This window comes from Hemitrygon akajei, chromosome 3 (assembly GCF_048418815.1).
Source record: "Hemitrygon akajei chromosome 3, sHemAka1.3, whole genome shotgun sequence".
In the NCBI taxonomy this organism is placed as follows: Eukaryota; Metazoa; Chordata; class Chondrichthyes; order Myliobatiformes; family Dasyatidae; genus Hemitrygon; species Hemitrygon akajei.
The window spans coordinates 168,668,572-168,691,507 of NC_133126.1; the positions used below are offsets into that span (position 1 = coordinate 168,668,572).

General features: G+C 40.9%; 1 protein-coding gene across 1 annotated transcript in view; it reads left to right on the top strand.

Moving 5' to 3' along the window:
* The window catches only part of eif4e2 (eukaryotic translation initiation factor 4E family member 2), a 54,012-nt gene that overhangs the window by 2,593 nt on the left and 28,483 nt on the right, over nucleotides 1–22,936 (top strand). Inside the window, exons 2-4 of the mRNA XM_073041267.1 lie at nucleotides 3,736–3,850; nucleotides 11,113–11,247; nucleotides 15,906–16,010. Of these exons, the coding sequence (XP_072897368.1) occupies nucleotides 3,736–3,850; nucleotides 11,113–11,247; nucleotides 15,906–16,010 (355 nt within the window). The remainder of the gene's footprint in view (nucleotides 1–3,735; nucleotides 3,851–11,112; nucleotides 11,248–15,905; nucleotides 16,011–22,936) is intronic.

The following is a 22,936-nucleotide window of genomic DNA, read 5'->3' on the forward strand; positions in this document are numbered from 1 at the left end:
GGGTTCAATATTACAATTTCAGTTGTGCTTCCCAGGAATAGTAATTGTGATGGGTGGACCTTGCTTCTAATAATACTGCTCTCTCCCATGATATTTTCATAATTAGAACTTGCCTTTCTTTCCTTTCTACTTGATTGTGTCGATAGAATTGTGCTACCCGTCTTCAATTGCTCAGTGTGGCTTTGGACAGCTTTGAGGCCCTGCAGAGAAATATTTTGGTATTTAGCATATTTTTTCCCAATTAATCTATAATCCTACATCTCAAACTTTGTGTGCAATCCTATCATCCTTCAGGGCTCTAAAGTTACAATTGTCAGCTAACAACTACAGACATTTAATATATGTCATCGAGCCGTACATCATGGGAATTAGGCCGTTCAGCCCACCACATTTGTGCTGTTCGGTGGGACGTATCCTTATTAATCCCAGCTTTGATCACTTGTCCTTAAACCTTCTGAAAAACTAGAATTGCCCACTGTTATTACTTTGTGGGTTGCGGTGAATTTCAAAGGCTTTCAGAACCACCTTGATTCCCTCATCAGTAGAATACACAGAGTTCTTTGCCTTGTTGACTGAGCAGATATCACATAGTGTAAGGATCAAGAGGTAAGTATTTTAAAACTGATATATAGAGGAACTTACTCTGCCAGAAATGGAGTTAGATTTCCCCCCTTTGGCCCAGAGGGATCATGGAATATTAAAAAGGTGGAGTAGCCTACTCCTGTTTTTTTAAATTTTCTAACAGTACCTTTTTAGTTTATCTCTTCATTAGCTATTGCCAACTCAAAAGAAAGGAAAATCCACCTTTCATTGTTTCCATTCATTTGATGCATTGCTTGTTTAAAAGTCCAGCTGCAGATGTAGTTTTATTTGCTCCATTCACCAACCCACAACTCAGTGGTATTCTGTCGAATGGAAGAAAACAAAGTCTGGAGATTATGGTCACACTCCTGGGTTTCTGTTTCATGCCACCTCATTGGACTGTTTTTATCTAGTATTTCATCATACTACTGCCAACACTCAATGAATCCATTATTTGTCAAACCCCATTACTCCCTCTCCTCCTCTATTGTTGGTAGGTGTTCCAAGCAATATCATAATTGAATATAATATGCTCAAGCCATTTGCTGAAACCAAGTTATATTATGATTGTTCCTTTTGCATTCATGGTGAGTCATAATATTATTTCTCATGCTTCTAACTTGTCCATAGCCTTGAACCTGACACTACTTCTTTTGTATTCTAAAGCTCGTATTTTTGAGACTATTGGACTCTATGCACTGAAGAGATGTGTTTTAACTTTGAACAATAGAAGTTGCATGTTTTATAACTTTCTGAAAATGCTGTTCACAAACTTCTTTCCTATGTATTTTTTCTCTGTTCTTCATCAGACTTAAGTTTATGATCCTTGACATATGCTGTTTTGTGGCAGCAGTACAGTACAATACATGAAAGATAATCTAAGTTACATAAGAAAAATAGAAAATCAGTGCAAAAAGAAAGCAAGATACTGAGATATTGTTGACTGATTCGTGGACCGTTCAGAAATCTGATGGTGGGGGGGGGGGGGGGGGGGAAGAAGCTCTTCATAAAACGTAGGGGTTTTCAAGCTCCTGTACCTCCTTCCTGATGGTAGTAGTCAGAAGAGGGCATGTCTTGGGTGGTGGGGATTCTTAATGATGGATGCCAACTTGAGGCATTGCCTTTTGAAGATGCCTTTGATGGTGGAGAAGCTAGTTCCCATGATGGAGCTGGCTAAGTTTACAGTCCAATGCACCTTTTTACAATCTTGTGCATTGGCGCTTTCTTACCAGATGGTGATGCAGCCAGTCGGAATATTATCCATAGTATTTCTGCAGAAGTTTGCTGGAGTCTTTGGTGACATAACGAATCTCAAACTCCTAATGAAATATAGCCGCTGATTTGCCTTCTCTGTAATTGAATCAATATGTTGGGCCCAAGATAAATCTTCAGATATTGATGCCCAGGATCTTGAAGTGAATATTTATCCATCCATTTTATATGCTGTCTTGAATTCTGCACTCATGACTGTTTCTGGTAAGAGGTTAGATATCCTTTTTTTTTTAAACAGCTGTTCACTGACTCATAAAACCATTTTTTCTGGTCTTGATTAGATCTCCTGCCCCATTGAAAATACTACAGATTCTTTCAGATTTCTCATCACTGGGCAACACAGTAGTACAACTGGTAGAACTGCTGCTTCACAGCTCCATTGACTCCTGATTTCCACTGCTGTCTCAGTTGAATTTGCACAACTTCCCTGTAACCATGTGGGTTTCCTTCTTGTGCTTTGGTTTTCTTCCCACATCCCAAAAGACATGAAGGTTAGTGGGTTAATTGCCTTTGGTGTTTGTGAGTAGAAGAATCTGGGGATGAGAATAGATTACAGGGAAAATTAAATGGTGGAGTGGAATTGTCCAGTGATTCAATACAGACTTAATAGGCTGAAATATTGTTTGGAAATAGAGAACATTGAAGCCTCATCTTTGTATTTGACATGAATCACACTTCAACTTTGTTACCTGTTACATGAGATGCAGGAAGCTTCCTGCTGTGCTATTTAGTTTTGGTGAAATAGTAATGAGTGTTCTTAATTAAACATGAAATTGATGGGTAAATGGTGGGTAAGGTTAAGAATCAATAGTATAACTCCATTCTAATGTGCTGTTTTAAGAATTAAAAAAATCATAATGAACAGTTATCAGTTATTAAAACAGCCATCTATGTATCAGTGACAGAGAGATTAGGGTCCAGTGAATGCCTTCACTTGATTAATTTTGCCATAGAATTATGAGTCAATTGATTGAATGATCCAGTAGTTAGCCTGCACACACATGTTCGTTGTCACTCGTGTGGAACACTTTTGCCAGAGCCTCTGGCTATGTATTTGTGATTCTTGCCTATAGCAAGGAGGCTGGCCATGATGTTGGAAAGAGAGCCATCTGTGACTGGGATGGTGGAGGAGCCCGCCAGTGTGTCAGTGTAGCTGACCTGGCTGCAGACCATGTTGTTGCCCACTACTTGGAAGCATCACAGTTAGTGCAGTATAACCATGGGAGACTGTCTTGGATGTTTCACTTGTAATCACAAGACTCTGTTGGACAGTGATGATGTCAATTGCCACAGGCCTGTTACCCTTGTCTGGTGGAGGGAGCTGTGTAGCCTTGGTTGTAGGGAGAACTAGGCCTCAAGCCTTGGGCTTTCCCGCTGCTGCGGACCAGGTGAGAGATGCGGAAGCGTTTACAGCATGGCATGTAAGCTTGGCTGGGGCCTGGCCTCTCCCATCAGTAATGCCCTCCCGTGTTCGAGTAGTGAAATGACACACTGGACTGCGTGCGTCTGTATACTGCAAGGAGACTATTGCTGGACATTGTCACTCAGGGTCTTGGGCTACATATGTTTTTTTTTAATGAATACGCTTCTTTGCTTGCTATTGTGAATTATGTTAAATGTTGTTTTTGAATGTTTGCTTGTTATTTTGACTATTTTGCACCTTGGCCTCAAAGGAATGCTGTCTCATACAGCTGTATGTATGGTTTGAATGAAAATTAAACTTGATTTGATTGTTTGCCAGATCATGTCATAAACAAAAGCCATATAACCTATCTATAAAATCACGGCTTTTTCCATATAATGGAAAATGATTGTTATACTCTTTTTGAAGAGAACTTTCAACTGTAGTGGCTAAACATTAAACTCTTCCCCTGTTTGCAGTTTAAAAGACGATGACAGTGGAGACCAGGATCAACATGAGGAAAACCACACACAGAAAGAGAATGAGAAAGAGAAAGCAGACAAAGAGAAGCCTCAAAATATTACCAAAAGGAAGGTGAGTATAGAAGTACACCCTGCACACTGCTTTAGGAGAAAGAGCTGAAGCAACAGCCAGCTGTCTCACTTGTACTCTTCTCTGTGAAGCAAGAAGCTGTGGACAGCTGATCTTTTTGGGTTCAGGCGAGTTTTTTTTGCCAGTTTGTTGCAGGGGTAATGTCTGTAATTTGCGCCAGACGTAGTTAATACTTTGTATTCTCTGTCCAGCTATCTGTAGTGTGTTTCTGGGCAAGAGGGGAAAATTGGGTTTTAATGTCAATGTAGGAATGATGTTTTCTTTTATGTTTACAATGGGACAGGAAATGAGTTGCATTCAGTTGTAAGAATCTGATTAGGTATTTCGATAAGTGACAAGAAGCCAAAATTCCTTAAACAGTGATGATGCATTCTAACTTGATGTTGAGAAATTATATTAAGTTTAATGTGACATAGGACACTGTAATACTCTTGCCTTCCTTTCTACCCTTCAGTGCTACAAGCTGAGCCACACATATTTGGGTGTTCAACCTGACGATAATCTGTTTTGCTTTTGATGACTGACCAGATCACTTTTTCCATACTTCAGCCTTTGTTTTAGCAACTGTCCAGTTTCAGGTGAACTACCTTTGCCAACTGCAGTACCTTCATGGCTGAGATCTCACTTTTAAGATAAAACCCAATAATTATTGGCAGTTGAAATGGCTGCTTTTTAAAAAAAATTTCAAACATTTTTTGCCCCTCTTCTCAGAGCAAATGAGGTTTCTGTTCTTTTTGCCCTTTTCTGTCTCGTGTCTGTGCCAGCAGCCTCATAGTACAGTTCCAAAGCATTTCAGGTATCATACACATTCTCAGTAGTTGCAGTGAGTTGATAGTTCAAGTGGGAAGACCATCTTAGTAGAATTATATTTCAGATATATAAAATATAAACTTCAAAATATTTGCCAACCCCCATGTTTTTTTGTTGAAGTGAGTTAGCCACCTATGACATGACATGCTATATGCAAATGAACAAGGCCTTCAGACTCGCAACAGGGTTCCCATAAAAGAACTCTTGTTTTTTTTCAATTGCTGAAATTATTTTTATATTTCTTTTAAAAAGAACTGTAACCTCTGACTATTAGTATTGCCAAAGGCTTTGGCTAGAGAAACGTGGACATGTGGAGCTTGTGACTGTACAATGAATATTACAGGACAATGAAAGAAAACTTGGGTTTAGAGAGCAAAAGGGGTGATGGTTCAGTGGCCAAATTGCCAGACTATTAAACAGTATTTTGTCAGATGTGGAAATCATAAAGTACCAGGGTTCATGGTCTCAGAGTAAAGTATAGGCCATCTAAGGCTGAGATGAAGTAGTAAAAAGTAGTAAATCTTTGGAATCCTCTACCTGGAGGCTGTTATGACTTGGTCTTTGAGTTTATCAAAAAGGAATTGTATTATGGGATTAGTACAAGAAAATAAAACTAGTTAACAGTTTGGCCATGATCCTGATGATCAGTATAGGAGTATCAGGAGGAGCAGTATAGGAGAAAGTTAGAACAAAAGCTGCAGGAAAAAAGCATGAAGGAGGTGTGGGATGGGATGAAGATCATCACCGGATGTGGTGCAAAGCGGGGGGCAAACATAAGTGGAGATGTGGAGAAAGCGAACCAGCTGAACAACTTCTTCAATAGGTTCGACAGCACAATCTCACCCTCACTGCAGAACTCCACACCAGGCTTACTTCCCTCACAGGAAAATATCCACTCACAGGAGACCTGGCCCACGCCCAGGTTTACGGCTGCACAGGTGGAAGGTCAACTGAGGAAGATCTGTACCAGCAAGGCGGCTGGACCGGATGGAGTTTCCCCACGATTACTGAGGGCCTGTGCGACTGAACTGGGAGAACCACTACAGCGCATCTTCAACATGAGTCTAGATCAGAGAAGAGTACCCAGACAGTGGAAAACATCTTGTATTGTCCCGGTACCGAAGAAACCACAACCAAAGGAGTTGAATGACTTCAGACCTGTTGCCTTGACGTCGCACGTGATGAAGACCATGGAGCGGCTGATTATACAGAATCTGAGGCCACAAACCAGGCACGCCCGGGATCCGCTTCAGTTTGCGTATAAGGAGAAGGTGGGAGTGGAGGATGCTATCACGTATTTGCTGCACAAATCACTCTCTCACCTAGATGGGGTCAGTTGTGCTGTGAGGATTACATTCCTTGACTTCTCTAGTGCCTTTAACACCATCCAGCCCAAGATCTTAAAGCACAAACTAACGGAGATGGGAGTAGACTCTCACATGGTGGATTGGATAGTGGACTACTTGACAGATAGACCTCAGTATGTGCGGTTGGGAGACTGTAGGTCTGACACAGTGGTCAGCAGCACAGGAGCGCCACAGGGAACCGTACTCTCTCCGGTCCTGTTCACCCTGTACACATCTGACTTCCAATATAACTCGGAGTCCTGCCATGTGCAGAAGTTCGCTGATGACACGGCAATAGTGGGGTGTGTCAGGAATGGACAGGAGGAGGAGTATAGGAAACTGATACAGGACTTTGTGATATGGTGCAACTCAAACTACCTGCGTCTCAATGTCACCAAGACCAAGGAGATGGTGGTGGACTTTAGGAGATCTAGGCCTCATATGGAGCCAGTGATCATTAATGGAGAATGTGTGGAGCAGGTTAAGACCTACAAGTATCTGGGAGTACAGTTGGACGAGAAGCTAGACTGGACTGCCAACACAGATGCCTTGTGCAGGAAGGCACAGAGTCGACTGTACTTCCTTAGAAGGTTGGCGTCATTCAATGTCTGCAGTGAGATGCTGAAGATGTTCTATAGGTCAGTTGTTGAGAGCGCCCTCTTCTTTGTGGTGGCGTGTTGGGGAGGAAGCATTAAGAAGAAGGACGCCTCACGTCTTAATAAGCTGATAAGGAAGGCGGGCTCTGTCGTGGGCAAAGTACTGGAGAGTTTAACATCGGTAGCTGAGCGAAGGGTGCTGAGTAGGCTACGGTCAATTATGGAAAACCCTGAACATCCTCTACATAGCACCATCCAGAGACAGAGAAGCAGTTTCAGCGACAGGTTACTGTCGATGCAATGCTCCTCAGACAGGATGAAGAGGTCAATACTCCCCAATGCCATTAGGCTTTACAATTCAACTGCCAGGACTTAAGAACTTTTTTTTAAAAGCTATTATTAATGCTTTTTGAGTTAGTGATTTAGATGCATATCATATTATGACTGAGTTAAGTATTGTATGTAATGAGTTTTTGCTACAACAAGTGTATGGGACATTGGAAAAAATGTTGAATTTCCCCATGGGGATGAATAAAGTATCTATCTATCTATCTATCTGAATGCTGGACCATGCCTACTACTAGTCATTATGTTTAATATTATGATTAGACTCTACACTTAATCTGTTCCTTCTCACAGCTTGTACATGCACTGAGCCTTTAGTTCACCCTTGGCATGCTGTGTTTAATTAAAGTTTTGGTCAATTTCTGGATATGTGGACCACAAAACTGGCTGTTATTCAGTCACATACCCTGTTAATGTAGCTATAAATAGCCACTGTCCCTGAAAGCGGAGTACAAATATTAGCTGAAATCCAATTTAGAAGGCAAATTAAAATATACATAAATATGCAGAGGTGGCCTGTTTGATTTCACACCCCACCCCAGGTTTGTGTAGAATATCAGATGAATGTTGCTTGGTGTCTTTGTACTTTCAATTTTATGTCATTTTGAAACACCTTCTGTTTATGATGGCACATGACAATATAACTCCAGTGTTGGGTTTGTAAGATTAACTTTGACAACAGTAGATGATGCTTTATAGAAAAGATAACTTGTAGGAAATGCAAATCCAGTGTAAATCAGATTTTTAAAGTGAGCAGGGCTTAGTGGGACATAATGCGGAGCTTGAGATTGCAGGAGACGTTGTGGTGAGTAGCACCAGATTTTTAAAAATGAACAGGGACCCCTGAAGGCTTTCTGCAGAGCTTGGGATCACCTGGGTTGCTACTGTTGGAGGTGGGGGATGTGTGGGATGACTTACCAGGAGAAAGCTGCAGCTACCACTGGCTCTGTCTGGTGAAGTCTGGCTCTGTGGTTCAATAGGGAAGGGAAAGAAGAGGAGGGTGGTAGTGACAAGCAGGCAGGAGATTCTGTGGACATGACAGAAACTACTGAAAGGTATGTTGCCTCCCAGGTGCCAGAGTCAAGGACAACTTAGATCAGGTCCACAGCATTCTTTGGGGGGGGGGGGGGGGGAGACAAGGCAGATGCCATAGTACATATTGGTAACAGTGACATCGATCTGAAAAGGGATGAGATCCTGAAGAGTGACTATAGGGAGCTTGGTAGAAAGCTGAAAAGCGGTGTAAAAATGGGAAGATATGGCAGATGAATGTGTGGCTGAAGAATTGGTGGAAAGGATTGGGTTTCAGATTTGTGGATCACTGAGATATGGGGCAGATATGACCTATACAAAAGGGACGGATTACTCCGGAACTTGAGAGGGACCAGTATCCTTGTGGGTAGGAGTACCAGAGCTGTTAAGGGAGGGTTTAAATCAGTTTGGCAGGCAGATGGGAATCAATGTGATTGGTCAGAGGATGGAGCATTTGTGCCTATTTTAATGCAAGAAGTATCAGGAACAAAGGTGATGAACTTAGAGCATGGATAAATACATTGAACTACATACAATGTGGTGCCCATTACAGAGACTTGGATATCACAAGAGCAGGAATGCCTGCTGGATGTTCCAAGGTTTAGATTTTTCAAAAGGGGCAGGAGGGAGGTAAAAGTGGTGGAGGAGTGGCTTGCTAATTAGGGATAGTATCACAACTGCAGGAAGAGAGGACATCATGGTAGGATTGTCTACTGAGTCTGTGGATGGAAGTCTGAAACAGAAAGGGAGCAATCACTATCGGCAGGGCTATTGGGAGGGGGAATTGTGATGCTATTAGCAGGAACTCGGGAGCATAAATTGGGAATGGATGTATTCATAGAAATACACAACAGAAATGCTTTAGGGAGCACGCATGGGGTCTTAGATAGGTTTGTCCCACTGTGGTAGGGAGAAGGATCCATGGTTGGCAAGAGATATGGAACATCTAGTCAAGAGAAAGAAAGAAACTTAAAAGTTTAGGAAACAGAATCAAACAGGGCTCTGGAGGGTTATAAGGTGGCCAGGAAGGAGCTAAAGAAGGGACTTGGGAGAGCTCGGGAGCATGAGAAGGCCTTGGTGAATAGCATTAAGGAAAACCCCAGGTATTCTACATGTCTGTGAAGAACAGGAGAATATATGGAGTGTGAGGGTAGGACCAATTAGGGATAAAAAAAGAAACGTGCCTGGAGTCAGAGGAGGTATGGACTGTTCTCAATGAACACTTTGTTTCAGTATTCACCAGTGAGAGGGGCCATGACGAATCTGAGGATAACATATAACAGGCTGAGGTGCTGGAGCATGTCAATATTACAAAAGAGGATGTGCTGGAAATTTTAAAAAACATTAGGAAAGGTAAGTCTTGGGGAAGTGGATGGTACATACCCCAGGTTAGTACAGGAAACAAAAAAAGCAATTGTTGCGCCTTTGGTGCTGATGTTTACATCCTCACTGGCCACAGGAGTAGTTCCAGAAGACTGGAGGGTGGCAAATGTCAATCCTTTGCTCAACAAAGGTAATAGGGATAATTTTGGGAATTGTAGACCAATGAGTCTTACATCAGTGGTAGGAAAATTATTGGAAACATACTTGGAGACAGGATTTATGACAAGCATAAGCTAAATTGGCTTTCTGAGGAGCAGGTCATGCCTCACGAGCATGATCGAACTTGCTGAGGAAGTGACAAACGAATTGATGATGATAAAGCAGTAGATACGATATATATGAATTTTAATAAAGTGATAAGGTTTCACTATAGTGAACTCATTCAGAAAGTAAGGAGGCACGGGATCCAGGAAAATTTTGCTGCGCGGATACAGAACTGGCTTGTCCACAAAAGGCAAAGGGTAGTAGTAGATGAAACATATTCTGCCTGAAGCTCAGCAACCAGTGGTGTTCTGCAGAGGTCTGTTCTGTGACCCCTGCTCTTTGTGATCTTTAGAAATGACTTGGATGACGAAGTGAATGGCGGCTTAGTAGATTTGCAGATGACACAAAGATTGGTGGTGTTGTGGATAGTGTAAAAAAAAATTCATAGGTTGCAAGGAGGTATTGATAGGATGCAGAGAAATGGCGGATAGAGTTCAATCCAGAAAAGTATGAAGTGATGTGCTTTGGAAAATCAAACTTGAAGGACAAATACAGGGTTAATAGTAGCATTCTTAGCAGTGTGCAGGAACAAGAGGTAGCTTGGGGCCCATGTTCATGGATTCCTTAAACTTGCAATGTATATTGATAAGATAGTTAAATAGGCATATGGTGTGTTGACCTTCATTAGTCAGGATATTGAGTTCGAGAGTCATGAGGTTATGTTGCAGTTCTATAAAATGCTGGTTAGACCACACTTGGAGTATTGTGTTCATTTCTGGTTTCAGAGGTTATAGGAACGAGGTGGAAGCTTAGGAAAGGTGCAGAAGAGATATATCAGGATGCTGCCTGAAATAGAGAGCATGTCTTATGAGGATAGGTTGAATGAGGTGTATAAAATGATAACAGCCATAGATTGAACAGCCAGTGACTTTTTCCCCAGGGCAGCAATGGCTAATACGAGAGAGCATGATTTTAAGGTGTTTGTATTGGGTGAGTGGGGGGTTAGAATGTCAGAGGTAGGTATTTTGCACACAGAATGGTGGGTACATGGAATGCTTTGCCAGGGGTTATGGTATAGGCAAAAACATTAGAGATATTTAAGAGATAGGCACAGAATGATAGAAAAATGGAGGGCTACTTGGGAGGAATGGGTTAGATTGATCTTGTAGGTTAAAAGGTCAGCAGAACTATGGGCCAAAGGGCTTGTTCTGTGCTTTACTATTCTATGTTTTTGTTCTAAATCTAGTACAAACATTTTACTGGAGAGAGCTGAGTTCCAAAACTTGTGGTTAAAATATATTCTGGGAGTTACTGGCTGCAAATTGCATTTTGGCTAATGTTCTCAGACTGATGAAATATGAATAAACCTAAATTAATCAGATAGCAACAGCAATGTAGAGAAATGTGTAACAAAGAAATAAAAATTTAAGGCTGTGTGCTATAGACAAAATATTACAGAATATTTATAAATCAGCATAATAATTTAACAAAATACTACATTCTTACACAAGTATTTTATTCCTTACAGACTGTTGTCCCTGGCCCCGGAGAACATCCGCTACAGTACAACTATACATTTTGGTATTCCAGGCGTACCCCAGGTCGACCCACCAGCTCTCAGAGCTATGAACAAAATGTTAAACAAATTGGAACATTTGCTTCTGTAAGCAATGCCTTTTGCATTAACCATTAATGATTTTCAAGTTGTTGACTGGGAAGTTTTATTTAACAGATTTTCTTTATGCTTGTCTTTAGTTTGGATTGCATAGATTGTTGCTTAAGAAATTGAGGATAATTTTTAGCAAAAAGAATATAGTATGTTTTTTTTGTGACATACTGGTTGCTGGAAAATGTTTTAATGGTTTTTAAATCTTTGATACAATATTAGAGAACTGGCGCTTTGAAATTTTTTTTGGACTCTGGACAGATCCAGCAGATTAGAAGACAACAGATATCATGCCACTGTTTTTTATAAGATGCAGGCAAAAGGTGGGTAACTATTGGCCACAGTGACACATCTGGATAGAAATGGTTCTGTCAACCAGACACAGCATGGATTCATGAAGGGCATGTCCAGTTTCACAAAACTTATTGGAGTTCTTTGAGGACATGATGAGTGCAGTGGACAAAGGGGACCAGTTGGGTGTTTCATACTTGGATTTCCAGAAGGTAGTCAATAATGTAGCACATAAAAGACTTATCCAAAAGATGCAAGGAGTTAGGGGTTATGTATTAGCATGGGTAGAGGATTGGTTAACCAGTAGAAGGGAGAGAGTTGGGATAAATTGGTCTTTCTCTGGTTGGGTTCTCATTGCTAACATCAAGGAGGATCATTGCTAACAGAGCCTGAAGACATTAAATGTTTCAGGAACAGCTTCTTCCCCTCCACCATCAGATTTCTGAATGGGCAATGAACCTATGAACACTAACTCAGTATTTTTCCCTCTCATTGCACAACTTATTTAAGTTTTCTATTTATTATATATACTTAATTTATAGTTATGTATTGCAATGCACTGCTACTGCAAAATCACAAATTTCACAATATATGCCAATAATATTAGACTTATTTCTGATTCTGGCAGTCAGTGATGAGTGTAGCACCACAGGGGTTGATGCTGTGCCTGTAACTATTCACACTATAAATTAACTGAGTGTCGCATATCTAAGTTTGCTAATGACATTCACTTGAATGGGAAAACAAATAACATAGAGAATGTGGAGGGTCTGCAGACAGATGTACATGTACATAGCTTCCAGTTTAAGATGGCGCTGATGAAGCCCAGTGGCTATTTAATGGCGGCAAACAAAAAAAAGACTACTAAATACTTTATCAATAAACATTTGATTAATAATGACCACTGCAAACAATGGAGAGGTGGAGTGAAGTCGAGGCGAGGTGGGGTGGAGCCAAGGTGGAGGTGAAGAGAGATGAAGTGGGTGTGGGTCAGGGTGGGGGCTGAGGCGAGCCCAAAGCAGGTGTGAGGCAATGTTGAGGTGAGCGCAGGTGGGTGCTAAGTAGTGTTGAGGCAGAATAGAGGTGCCTCTGAGAGTGAGGAAAGACCTGAGATTTACTACTTTTAATTTATTGTCACCAAACAATAATAATTGATACTAGAGCATACAATCATCACAGCGATATTTGATTCTGCGCTTCGTGCTCCCTGAAGTACAAATTGAAGTAACTATAATAAAAATTTAAATTATAAATCATAATTAGAAAATAGAAAAGGGAAAGTAAGGTAGTGCAAGTCGGGTCCGGATATTTGGAAGATTTGATTGACTTGAGCACCTTGCTGAATTGGAAAGGTCGGGTACGGGCCGAATCGTGGTGCTGGGATCCAGGCCCCAGAGTGGTCCAAGAGCAAGGAACAACCCGATGTTTGGACATTTTAAGTTCCGGCCAGATTGAGAAGGTCAGGGTGTCGGGTCCAGAGTTGAGGAACAGGCTGGTTCTGCTCGCTGGTCCACAACATTTAGCCAGCTCTGCGCTGAACTGAGGTTGTTGCCTGCCCTGGCTGCAGAAATGCCTGCTTTCATACCTGTGGATTTGTGATGTTTACTCAGCTCTGTGATGAACTGATGAGGTGGCGTGCTCCGGCTAGTGATACTTGGCCTTGTGTCTTTCATAAAATTTCAGTTTTGAATACCATTTGCTTGCTTGGTTGCATGATTATTTTTTTTCCTCTTCGCACATTGGGTGTTTGCTGTTTTTTAATTTTTTTTGGCAATCTTACCCAACCAAGTAGACATAATTTGGGATGCATAAATGAGCATCCTGGGTGTCTAACAGTACCCCTCGACTCATGGCACAGAATGAGTTCATGCAAATTAACAGTAAGTTAGTAAATCAGGAACACCCTCTTAACTTTCTCTACAGATCTACAGAAAACAAATTATGCAACAATACAGTGTTAGTCAGAACAAGACGATGAAATAGAGGCAGTGAACCTGCTAACCCCAAGGATTTCTCTTGGGGTGTTCAAAGCGACCTCGGCTTCATATGTGTGGTTAAGACCCATCTTTGGGGATTATGAAACCTTATGTGATTAGTCAATCATGCTAACTGGAATAGTACAAAGTTAGCTTGCCGAACACCAGCTATATCCCAACTAACATTCAGATTCCAATCTGAATCCTTGTCAACGTAATTTTCACTGTCGTAATCGTCTTCATCTTCACCTTGCTGTTCCTTTTGTGTACCACTACCATTGTTCCATCCATGTCAACTCTCTGCCATCATCAACATCCGATAGGCGTTACCGGTTTGTGTTAAATTTTTTATTTTAATTTAGCCCATTAATTACATACGGCACAATCTCTACGAGTCTGAAGTCGGTGATGAGCTTAGAACATGGATCACCATGTGGAATTATGACACTGTAGCCCTTAATGAGACTTGGTTGCAGGAGGGGCAGGACTGGCAGCTCAATATTGCAGGGTTCTGTTGTTTTGGATGTGATAAAGCAGGAGGGATTAAAGGGTGGGATTACTAGTCAGGAAAAATGCCACTGTGGTGCTCAGAGATATTAGTCTGGAGAGGTTGTTTACTGGGCAGAACTGAGGAGTAAGAAGGGGATATTATAGACCACCCAAGGTCAGCAGAATTTAGAGGAGCAAATTTGTCTGGAGATTGCAGACTGTTGCAAGAAACAAGATTGTGATAGTACGTGAATTTAACTTTCCACATAGTGATTGGGACACCCATACTGTAAAAGGACTGGAGGGATTGAGTTTGTCAACTGTGTCTGTTCAAGTTGTACTGAACACTTAATCAGGTTTTTGCTTTTACTTTCTGTCTCCCTTACTACCCATACCTGCCACACCGCATCTCTCCTTTTATTGAGGGATGTTGCCTGGATTCATGCCATACTAGCAGTGAGATCTCTTTAAAACAGACACAAAAGATATGGACTACAGTATTATGAGAAATAATAACACTAATTGATAGAAATGGAAAACCTGGGAATTTATAAAAAGTAGCAAGGCTAGAGATGACATGATTACAAAAATGTGGTTATTATTTAAACCAAGGAAAAGTTGCAGGCTGAGAAACAGTATGGTGAAACTGAATGTACACTGTTTTCTTCAATTTGTTGGTAGAAGGTGGTATATTCATTACTGTTCATGTTATTGACACACTAGTTATACAGTGAAGAAGTACTCAACAGAAGTGGATCTGCAGATTAAGTGAAGATGTATTTAGCTCGCTGAAAGTAATTTTTTTTTCAATGGTTGGTTTTTCTGGGCAGTTATGTAAAGTCCTAAATGGAAGATTACAAATATTTTGCTATTATCTTTTACTTGTCCAGTCTACTACTGATCAGAATCAAGTGTAATATCACCAGCATTTGTCATGAAAGTTTTGCAGCAGCAGTGCATTGCAGTCCATAATAATAGCAAAAACTATAAATTACAATAATAAGTCTATATAAAAAAAGAGAAAATTAAATTAAATAGGCAGTGGAAAAAGAAATGGAAAAAAAAATACTGAGGTAGTATTCATGGGTTCATTGTCCTTTCAGAAATCTGATGGTGGAAGGGAAGAAGATGTTCCTGAAACATTGAAGTGTGTGTCTTCAGGTTCCTGTACCACCACTTTGATGGTAGCAATGAAAAGAGGGCACATCATGGGTGATGATGGGGGTCCTTGATGGATGCTTCTTTTTTTGTAGTTTGGCTTTTTGAAGATGACCTGGATGCTGTGAAGGCTAATGCCCATGATGGAGCTGGCAGAGTTTACAACTTTCTGCAGCTTTTTCCAATCCTGTGCATTGGTCCCTCCATATAAAACAGTGATGCTGCCAGTTAGAATGCTCTCTGTGGTACATCAGCAGAAACCTGTGAGTGTCTTTTGGTGACATACTAAATCTCCTTAAACTCCTAATGAAGCCACTGTTGTGTCTTCTTTGTAATTGCATCAATATATTGGGCCCAGGATAGATTCTCTTAAGCTGTTGACACCCAGGAACTTGCAACTGCTCACCCTTTCCACTTTGGAATAAAATGACTTATTTGAAAATATTTATGCTAGGAGATCTTAACTTGCAAAAACACAGAAATCCTACAGTCATGTGTTCTATACTGTATGTGTCCATCAGTATCAGTTTGTTCAGAATGAAAAGATGTCCTCCTTTGTCTCTAATATCCACAGAAGGAGTCTTTGGTGTTGAAGTCATGGCCCTGCAAATGACTGTAAAATAAAGTACAAAATTCTCTGTTCTTAATATACAGCATAATGTTGGACTACTTCAGAGTACTGCTATGAATTTAAACAAATGTGATTAAATATAACCAGACTTTTTTTTTCCTTTTTAAAAGGTTGAACAGTTCTGGAGGTTTTATAGCCATTTAGTTCGACCTGGTGATCTCACAGGCCACAGTGACTTTCACCTATTCAAAGATGGCATTAAACCAATGTGGGAGGTGAGCAGCTACCATTCTTTGGTCAAGTTAATTTCAAGTTCAAGTTTATTGTAATATGAATGCACATGTATTAATTGCACAACATACGCTGCTGATACTAAGTCTGATTCTGATATATACAACCAAATGAAACAATGTTCCTCCAGATCATGGTGCACCCACAAAGCCTATATCACACAGCAAATAAAACAAAATATTACAGCAAATAAGTTAATAAACTATAATTCAAAGTGCATGTAGTCCGCAGCACAGGAAAAAGTAAACAGCTCGTTGGCCTAGTGACAAGACCTCAGTGGTGGCAGGATATTCATTAGTTTCACATCCTGGGGGAAGACACTGTTACCCAGTTTGGCACTCCCAGCCTTCTGGCTCATTTACCTCCTTCTGAATAATAGTGGTTCAATGAGATTGTAGGGTGGATGGTAGGATCCTCAACGATGCTTTGGGCTCTTCATGTACAACACTCCCGGTAGATGGCACAAATAGGGGTGAGAGGAACCCTGGAGGTCCTCTCAATGTTTTTTACCATACTCTTTGATGCCTTGCAGCTTCCTTACCACACGATGATGCATCCAGACAGGGTACTTTCAGTGGTGCTTCTTTAGAAAGTTGTTAGAATAAGGGCGCGGAGCCTCGCACGCATCAGTTTCCTCAGAAAATGTAGACAGGATTGTGCTTTATTGACAAGTGAGGAAGTGTTGTGGGTCCAGATTAGATCATCTGTATGTGCACACTGTGGAACTCTCTCCAAGGCAGCGCCATTGATGTACAATGGAGAGTGGTTGACCTGCCTCTTCTTGAAGTCCACAATCATATCTTTTGTTTTGTTCATGCTGAGACTCCGGTTGCTCCCTCACACCATTAGACAAGCCCCTCTACCTCCCCTTTGTACACTGACTCATCATTGTTGCTGATGAGGACAGCCACTGTTGTATCATCAACAAACTTGATGCAGTTTGAACTGGATCTGGCAGTGCAGTCATGAGTCAGCAGTGGACTAAGCACACACAGCCCTGGGTGGGGTGGGGGGCACTAGTGCTCAGAGTGATGGAGCTTGAAACGTTGCTTCCAAATCTAACTGACTGGGGTCCTTCCATTAACAAGTCCCAGATTCAGTTAGAGAGAGTGGTGTTGAGTATGAATGAGGACAGTTTACCCATGAGCCCCTGAGGGATGATTGTGAGGGGATGTGAGGGATGATGCTGAGCTGAAGTCGATGAGCAACAACCTGGCGTATAAGACATAGTTTTCTAGGAGAGATGGGATGGAGTGGAGGGCTGAGGCTATGGCATCATTAATGTACCAGTTTGAACAGTAGGCGAACTGCAAAGGGTCCAATGTAGTTGGAAGGCAGCATTTTATGCTATCCATTGCCAGACGCTCAGTGCCCTTCATGATTATTTAGGTTAGTGCCACTGGGCAGTAATCATTTAGGCCAGTTACTATCACTCTTCTGGGCACAGGAATGATGTCAACTGCTGGGACAGTGAATTGTTGCAAAAAGATAGTAAAGATGTCAGTTAAGACCTCTGTTAGTTGGGCCGCATAATCCCTCCGCACCCAATCCGGTGCTTTGTCCAGCCCCGCAGCTTTGAGTAGGATTACCCTAACTAAGAACCCCCCTCACCTCAATTGCGGCCAGACAGGGTGCTTGTTCCTCAGAAGGAAAGGGGACTTTCCTTGATGTCATATAATCTGTTGTTTCAGATCATGCATAAGAGGCATTCGGCCTAACAGGAAGGAAAGTGTTGTTGACACACAGGGTGGATTTGTAATCTATTATGGTTTTTTCTAACTTAAGAGTGCGTCAAAGTTCATTCCTTGGCCCTCGATTATCTGATAATAATATTAACAACTTGGAGGAGGTGGGTGTACATAATTTTAGGTAAAAACAGCAGAAAATGCTGTAAATACTGAAGTGCATCTGAGAAGAAAAGCAGAATGAACATTTCAGGTTGAGGAACTTTCATCAGTTCTGATGAAGGGTATTCAATTTGAATCATTAGCTGTTCCTGTAGACGTGGCCTGATCTTCTGAGCATTTTCTATTTTTTCTGATTTCTAGTTTGTAAGATTGCTGACAACATGATTTTAGGTACGTTACAGTTCGGAATCTGCAACAGGATAGGTTGAGTGAGTGGCAAAAACTTGAAAGCTGAATTTTATGTAGGAAAGTACGAGAGCATGAAGTTGGGTAAGAAGAATCCAAAGAAATGCTAGAAGTTTAAAAGGGGAGTACATAGGGATCTTGGTGTCCTTAAGTACAAAAGTTTAACATTCAAGTGGAAAAAGTAATTTGAGTAGGCAATTTGTATAATAGCCTTCATTGGTATGGTGTTGGAGTTTAAAAGAAAGCACAGTTATTATTAACAGGGTGTTAGTAAGGCCACATCTGGAGTACTGGGTATAGTTTTGGTTCCTATCAATATGCTAGTATTGCAGGTTGTCCTGGTGATACTCATTAGGAATGAGGGTTGTTCTATGATCGATTAAATGAAAACTAATGTTTGACCTCAAGTTTAGGAGTTCAGAAGGAAGTAAGATGTTGAAATGTTTCCTCTAGGAGAGACTTGAGTGAGAGTTACACAGTTGTAAAGATGAAAATGCAGAGATTTCAAACTTAAGGTGCATAAGAATTTCTTCTCTTGGAGAATGGTGAATCTCTGGAATTCTGTAATCTAGAGGACTGTGGATCGTAGATCACTGTTAAAGGAGTTGGATAGATATTTGAAAAAGTGGGGAATTGAGAGCTATTTGGAAATGGCACAGACGATAAATTGAAACCTGGGTTAGACGAGAAGCCAGATGGTTCTATTTTTTTCTCTGCTTGTATTTTCATGTTCCAGAAAATACAAGATCATTTTTATTGTCACCATGCTGCACAGGAAGGCGAGATGTTTTGAGGCAAGTAGTCAAATGTCTCAAGTTTATTGTGCAAAAATATAATTTAACTGTTAAAATTCTCCTTCAGTATTTGTGTGAACTTTTTTAATAAGTCTGAATTATGTTTGTTGCTTTGAATATCTAGTAACAATAATTCACAAAAGACAGTGTTTAGAGTCATAAGTTTTAGATAGCAGGCTTTGGACTTGTATAAGGATTCACTTCCAGAAGGTGAATTTTATTGAAGCTATATGGATTTCAGTGGTTCCTATTTTCAATCATTTTACATACCCTGTATGAATACATTGTATTCTGCAGTAAAATAAAAAAACTTGATTAAATGAGCTGTACAAATAATAATACTGTAAGGCTTCATTGTAAGAATTGGTTATAGTGGTGGTAGGATTCTAGCTAATTAGAAGAAGAGGAGAAGGATAGGCTGAGGATAGTTGTGTCACTGCTGTCAAAGTTGAAGGTGCTGGTGATCATTTGACCGTGATATATGATCTTGTCCACCATTTTGGAAATAGCTTGGCTGTCCTCTCATCAGCAGCTTCAGCCTCACTACTCATATTCAAGTTATGCAAATACATAAGAACCTCAAACCAGCAAATCCTCCAGCCCCACACCATGATCTGCTGTAAGCATTTCCTGTGTTTTATCTTTCTAACTTTAGATTCTGTATAGAGTTTCTTAGTTGCCTTCTGGATTATAGCAAGGCTAAACATTAAGCAACATTGATTTTGATTCCATATCTACAGTTAATATTATTTCAATTTCCAAAAAGACTTCAGTTCCTTGCTTTGTAATCTCAGTAGATTTTATTGGTATTGATCCTTGTTCTGGGGTTGTTCTGCATTATTAAAATGGGTTTGGCTAAATTCAACTCATGTTAATGTTTCAATTACAAACAAGAGAAAATCTGCTGATGCTGGAAATCCAAATAACACACACAAAATGCTGGAGGAACTCAGCAGGACAAGCAGCATCTATGGCACCACCAAGCATATCTCTCCCCACCGACCCCATTTTCTGTTTTTTCTTTTGCAGGGGTCACTCCCTATATGATTCCATTGTCAATTCGTCCCTCCCCACTGAACTCCCTCCTGGCACTTAACCTTGCAAGCAGAACAAGTGCTACACCTGCCCTACACCTCCCTCACTACCATTCAGGGCCCCAGACAGTCCTTCCAGGTGAGGCAACACTTCACCTGTGATTTTGTTGGGGTCATGTATTGTTATAATTCCACTTCTCATTCCCATATATCTATAAATGGCCGCCTCTGCTGTCACAATGAGGCCACACTCAGGTTGGAGGAACAACACCTTGTATTCCATCTGTGGCCTCCAAACTGATGGCACGAACATCAATTTCTCAAACTTATGGTAATGCCACCCCCCACTCTCATTCACTAGTCCTAATCCCCTTTTCCCTCTCTCACCTTATCTCTTTGCCTGCCCATGGCCTCCCTCTGGTGTTCCTCCTCACTTTTCTTTCTTCCATGGCCTTCTGTTCTCTCCTATTAGATTCCCCCTCCTCCAGCCCTGTACCTCTTTCACCAATCAGCTTCCCAGCTCTTTACTTCATCCCACTCCCTCCTGGTTTCACCTATCACTTTGTTTTTTTTTCCTTCCTTTCCCTCCCACTTTCTTACTGACTTCTCTTTTTTCTCTCCAGTCCTGATGAAGGGCCTCGGCCCAAAACGATGACTGTTCTCTTTTTACATAGATGTTGCCTGGCCTGCTGAGTTCCTGCAGCATTTTGTACATGTTAATGTTTGTCTGTTTTCATGTAATGTCGCCATATCAAGTTGTTTTTTCTTCTTCTTTCTAGCCTGACTGCATTTTTCCTATCATCTTTAGGTCTTGATTACAAACTTCAGTTTACTAAACAGCAACATAAAGGGTGAACCCAGTGCATTGTGATATGAAAGATGATTGCATAATACATTCAAGTAGGCACAACTAGCTCAAGCTTATATGCATGTTACTGTAAAAATCTGCATAAAAAGGAGTTTTTAAAGTAAAGCCGAATTTGTGTAAGGTGAGCATTAAATAAATCTGCATTATATATATTTTCTTTTCTTCAAAGGTGAAAGGCTTCAAAACATTTCTAGTGTAAGAAAGAAAATGGAAGGAGAAACAGTAAAGAAGGGTCATGAGGAATTCATAAATTCATGCATTTTTTTCTCTTCGAACCTCTAGTGATGGGGTAGGTGGCAAGAAGTAGGATTTATGAAGGTAATTTGAAATTGAGGAATGAGCAGCTGATACTGGAACCAAATTTGGTACATGGGGATAAAAGGGCAAGATAATAAAAGTCAGAGAAATGATAATAGTTATTTGGGAGATTTCAGGTGAAGGAGGTATTTAAAGAGTTAGATGAATCAGCTGCATATGCATCGGTGATGTGCAGGTGAAGTGATACATGAGAATGGAAGCAAGAACAGTTTGGATAAATTTAATATGCAAGACTTCTGGTACATGTGGGTTAAAAACATTGTAATGAGAGGGTTAACACTTCATGTCCTCTGGGTAGGATTTTAACAAAGTTCAAAGTAAAATTATTATCAAAGATGATATATATTACCATATACGTCCCTGATATTCATTTTCTTGTGGGCATACTCAATAAATCCATAATAGAATAATAACCATAATAACCAGTGTGCCAAAGACAATAAACTATGCAAATACAAAAAGAAAGAAATAAAAATAACATAAGCAATAAATATCAAAAACATGAGATGAAAAGTCCTTGAAAGTGAGTCCATATGTTTTAACATTTCAGTGATGGGGCAAGAAGTTGAGTGAAGTTATCCTTTTTGGTTCAAGAGCCTGATGGTTGAGGGGTAATAACTATTTCTGAACCTGCTGGTGTGAGTCCTGAGGCTCCTGTACCTTTTTCCTGATGGCAGCAGTGAGAAGAGAGCATGACTTGGGGTGGTGGATGTTCCTGATAATGAATGTTGCTTTCCTGCAACAGTGCTCAGTGTAAGTGTGCTCAGTGGTGGAAAGGGCTTTACCTGTGATGGTTTGGGCCATATCTATTACTTTTAGTAGGACTTTTCATTTAAAGGCATTGGTGTTTCCATACCAGGCTGTGATGCAGCCAGTCAATATAACCTCCACCACACATCTGTAGAATTTTGTCAGAGTTTTAGATATCATGCCAAATCTTCACAAACTCCCAAAGATGCAGAGGCGCTGCCGTGTTTTCTTCGTATTTGCACTTGTGTCTGGGGCTCAGGACAGGTCCTCTGAAATGGCAACACCGAGGAATTTAAAGTTGCTGGCCCTGTCATAGTTGGCTCATGGACCTCTGGTTACCTCCTCCTGAAGTCAATAATCAGCTCCTTGGTCTCACCGACATTGAGTAAGAGGTGGTTGTTGTGGAACCACTCAGCCAGATTTTCAGTCTCCCTCTTATATGCTGAGTAGTCACCACCTTTGAATCGGTCATTGACGGTGGTGTCGCCAACAAACTTGTATATAGGATTAGAGCTGTGTTTAGCCACACAATCACAAGTGTAAAACAAGTAGAGCAGGGAGCTAAGCACACAGCCTTGTGATGCGCCTGTGTTGATGGAGATTTTGTAGGATTTCAGTCTCTGAGGCTAACATGTGAGCAACCTTCAGGAGGGTGAACCCACAGAAAGCATCCAGCTCTGACTGGGTACCTGGCCAAATACTATAGACTTGTTCTGATCAACTGGCTGGAGTGTTCACTGAGATCTTTAACCTCTCGCTTTAACAGTCTGAGGTATCCACCTGCTTCAAGCAGGCTTCAATTATACCAGTGCTCTATAAGAGCTTGGTGACCTGCCTTTGGCAATTGATTGTTACACATTCAAGGTTGGGGGAACACGAGTTTGACAAAACTACCGCATCGAAGTACCACTGAGAGTTTACTGTGCTGGGCTTATGCTGGGCTCATACTGGAGTGTAATGAAGAATGAGATACTATTGCTTCAAGCTACAAGAAATAATGAGAATTGTAATTTCAGTCACACACAATGATATTGTTGGCTTTCAGCAGTTGAG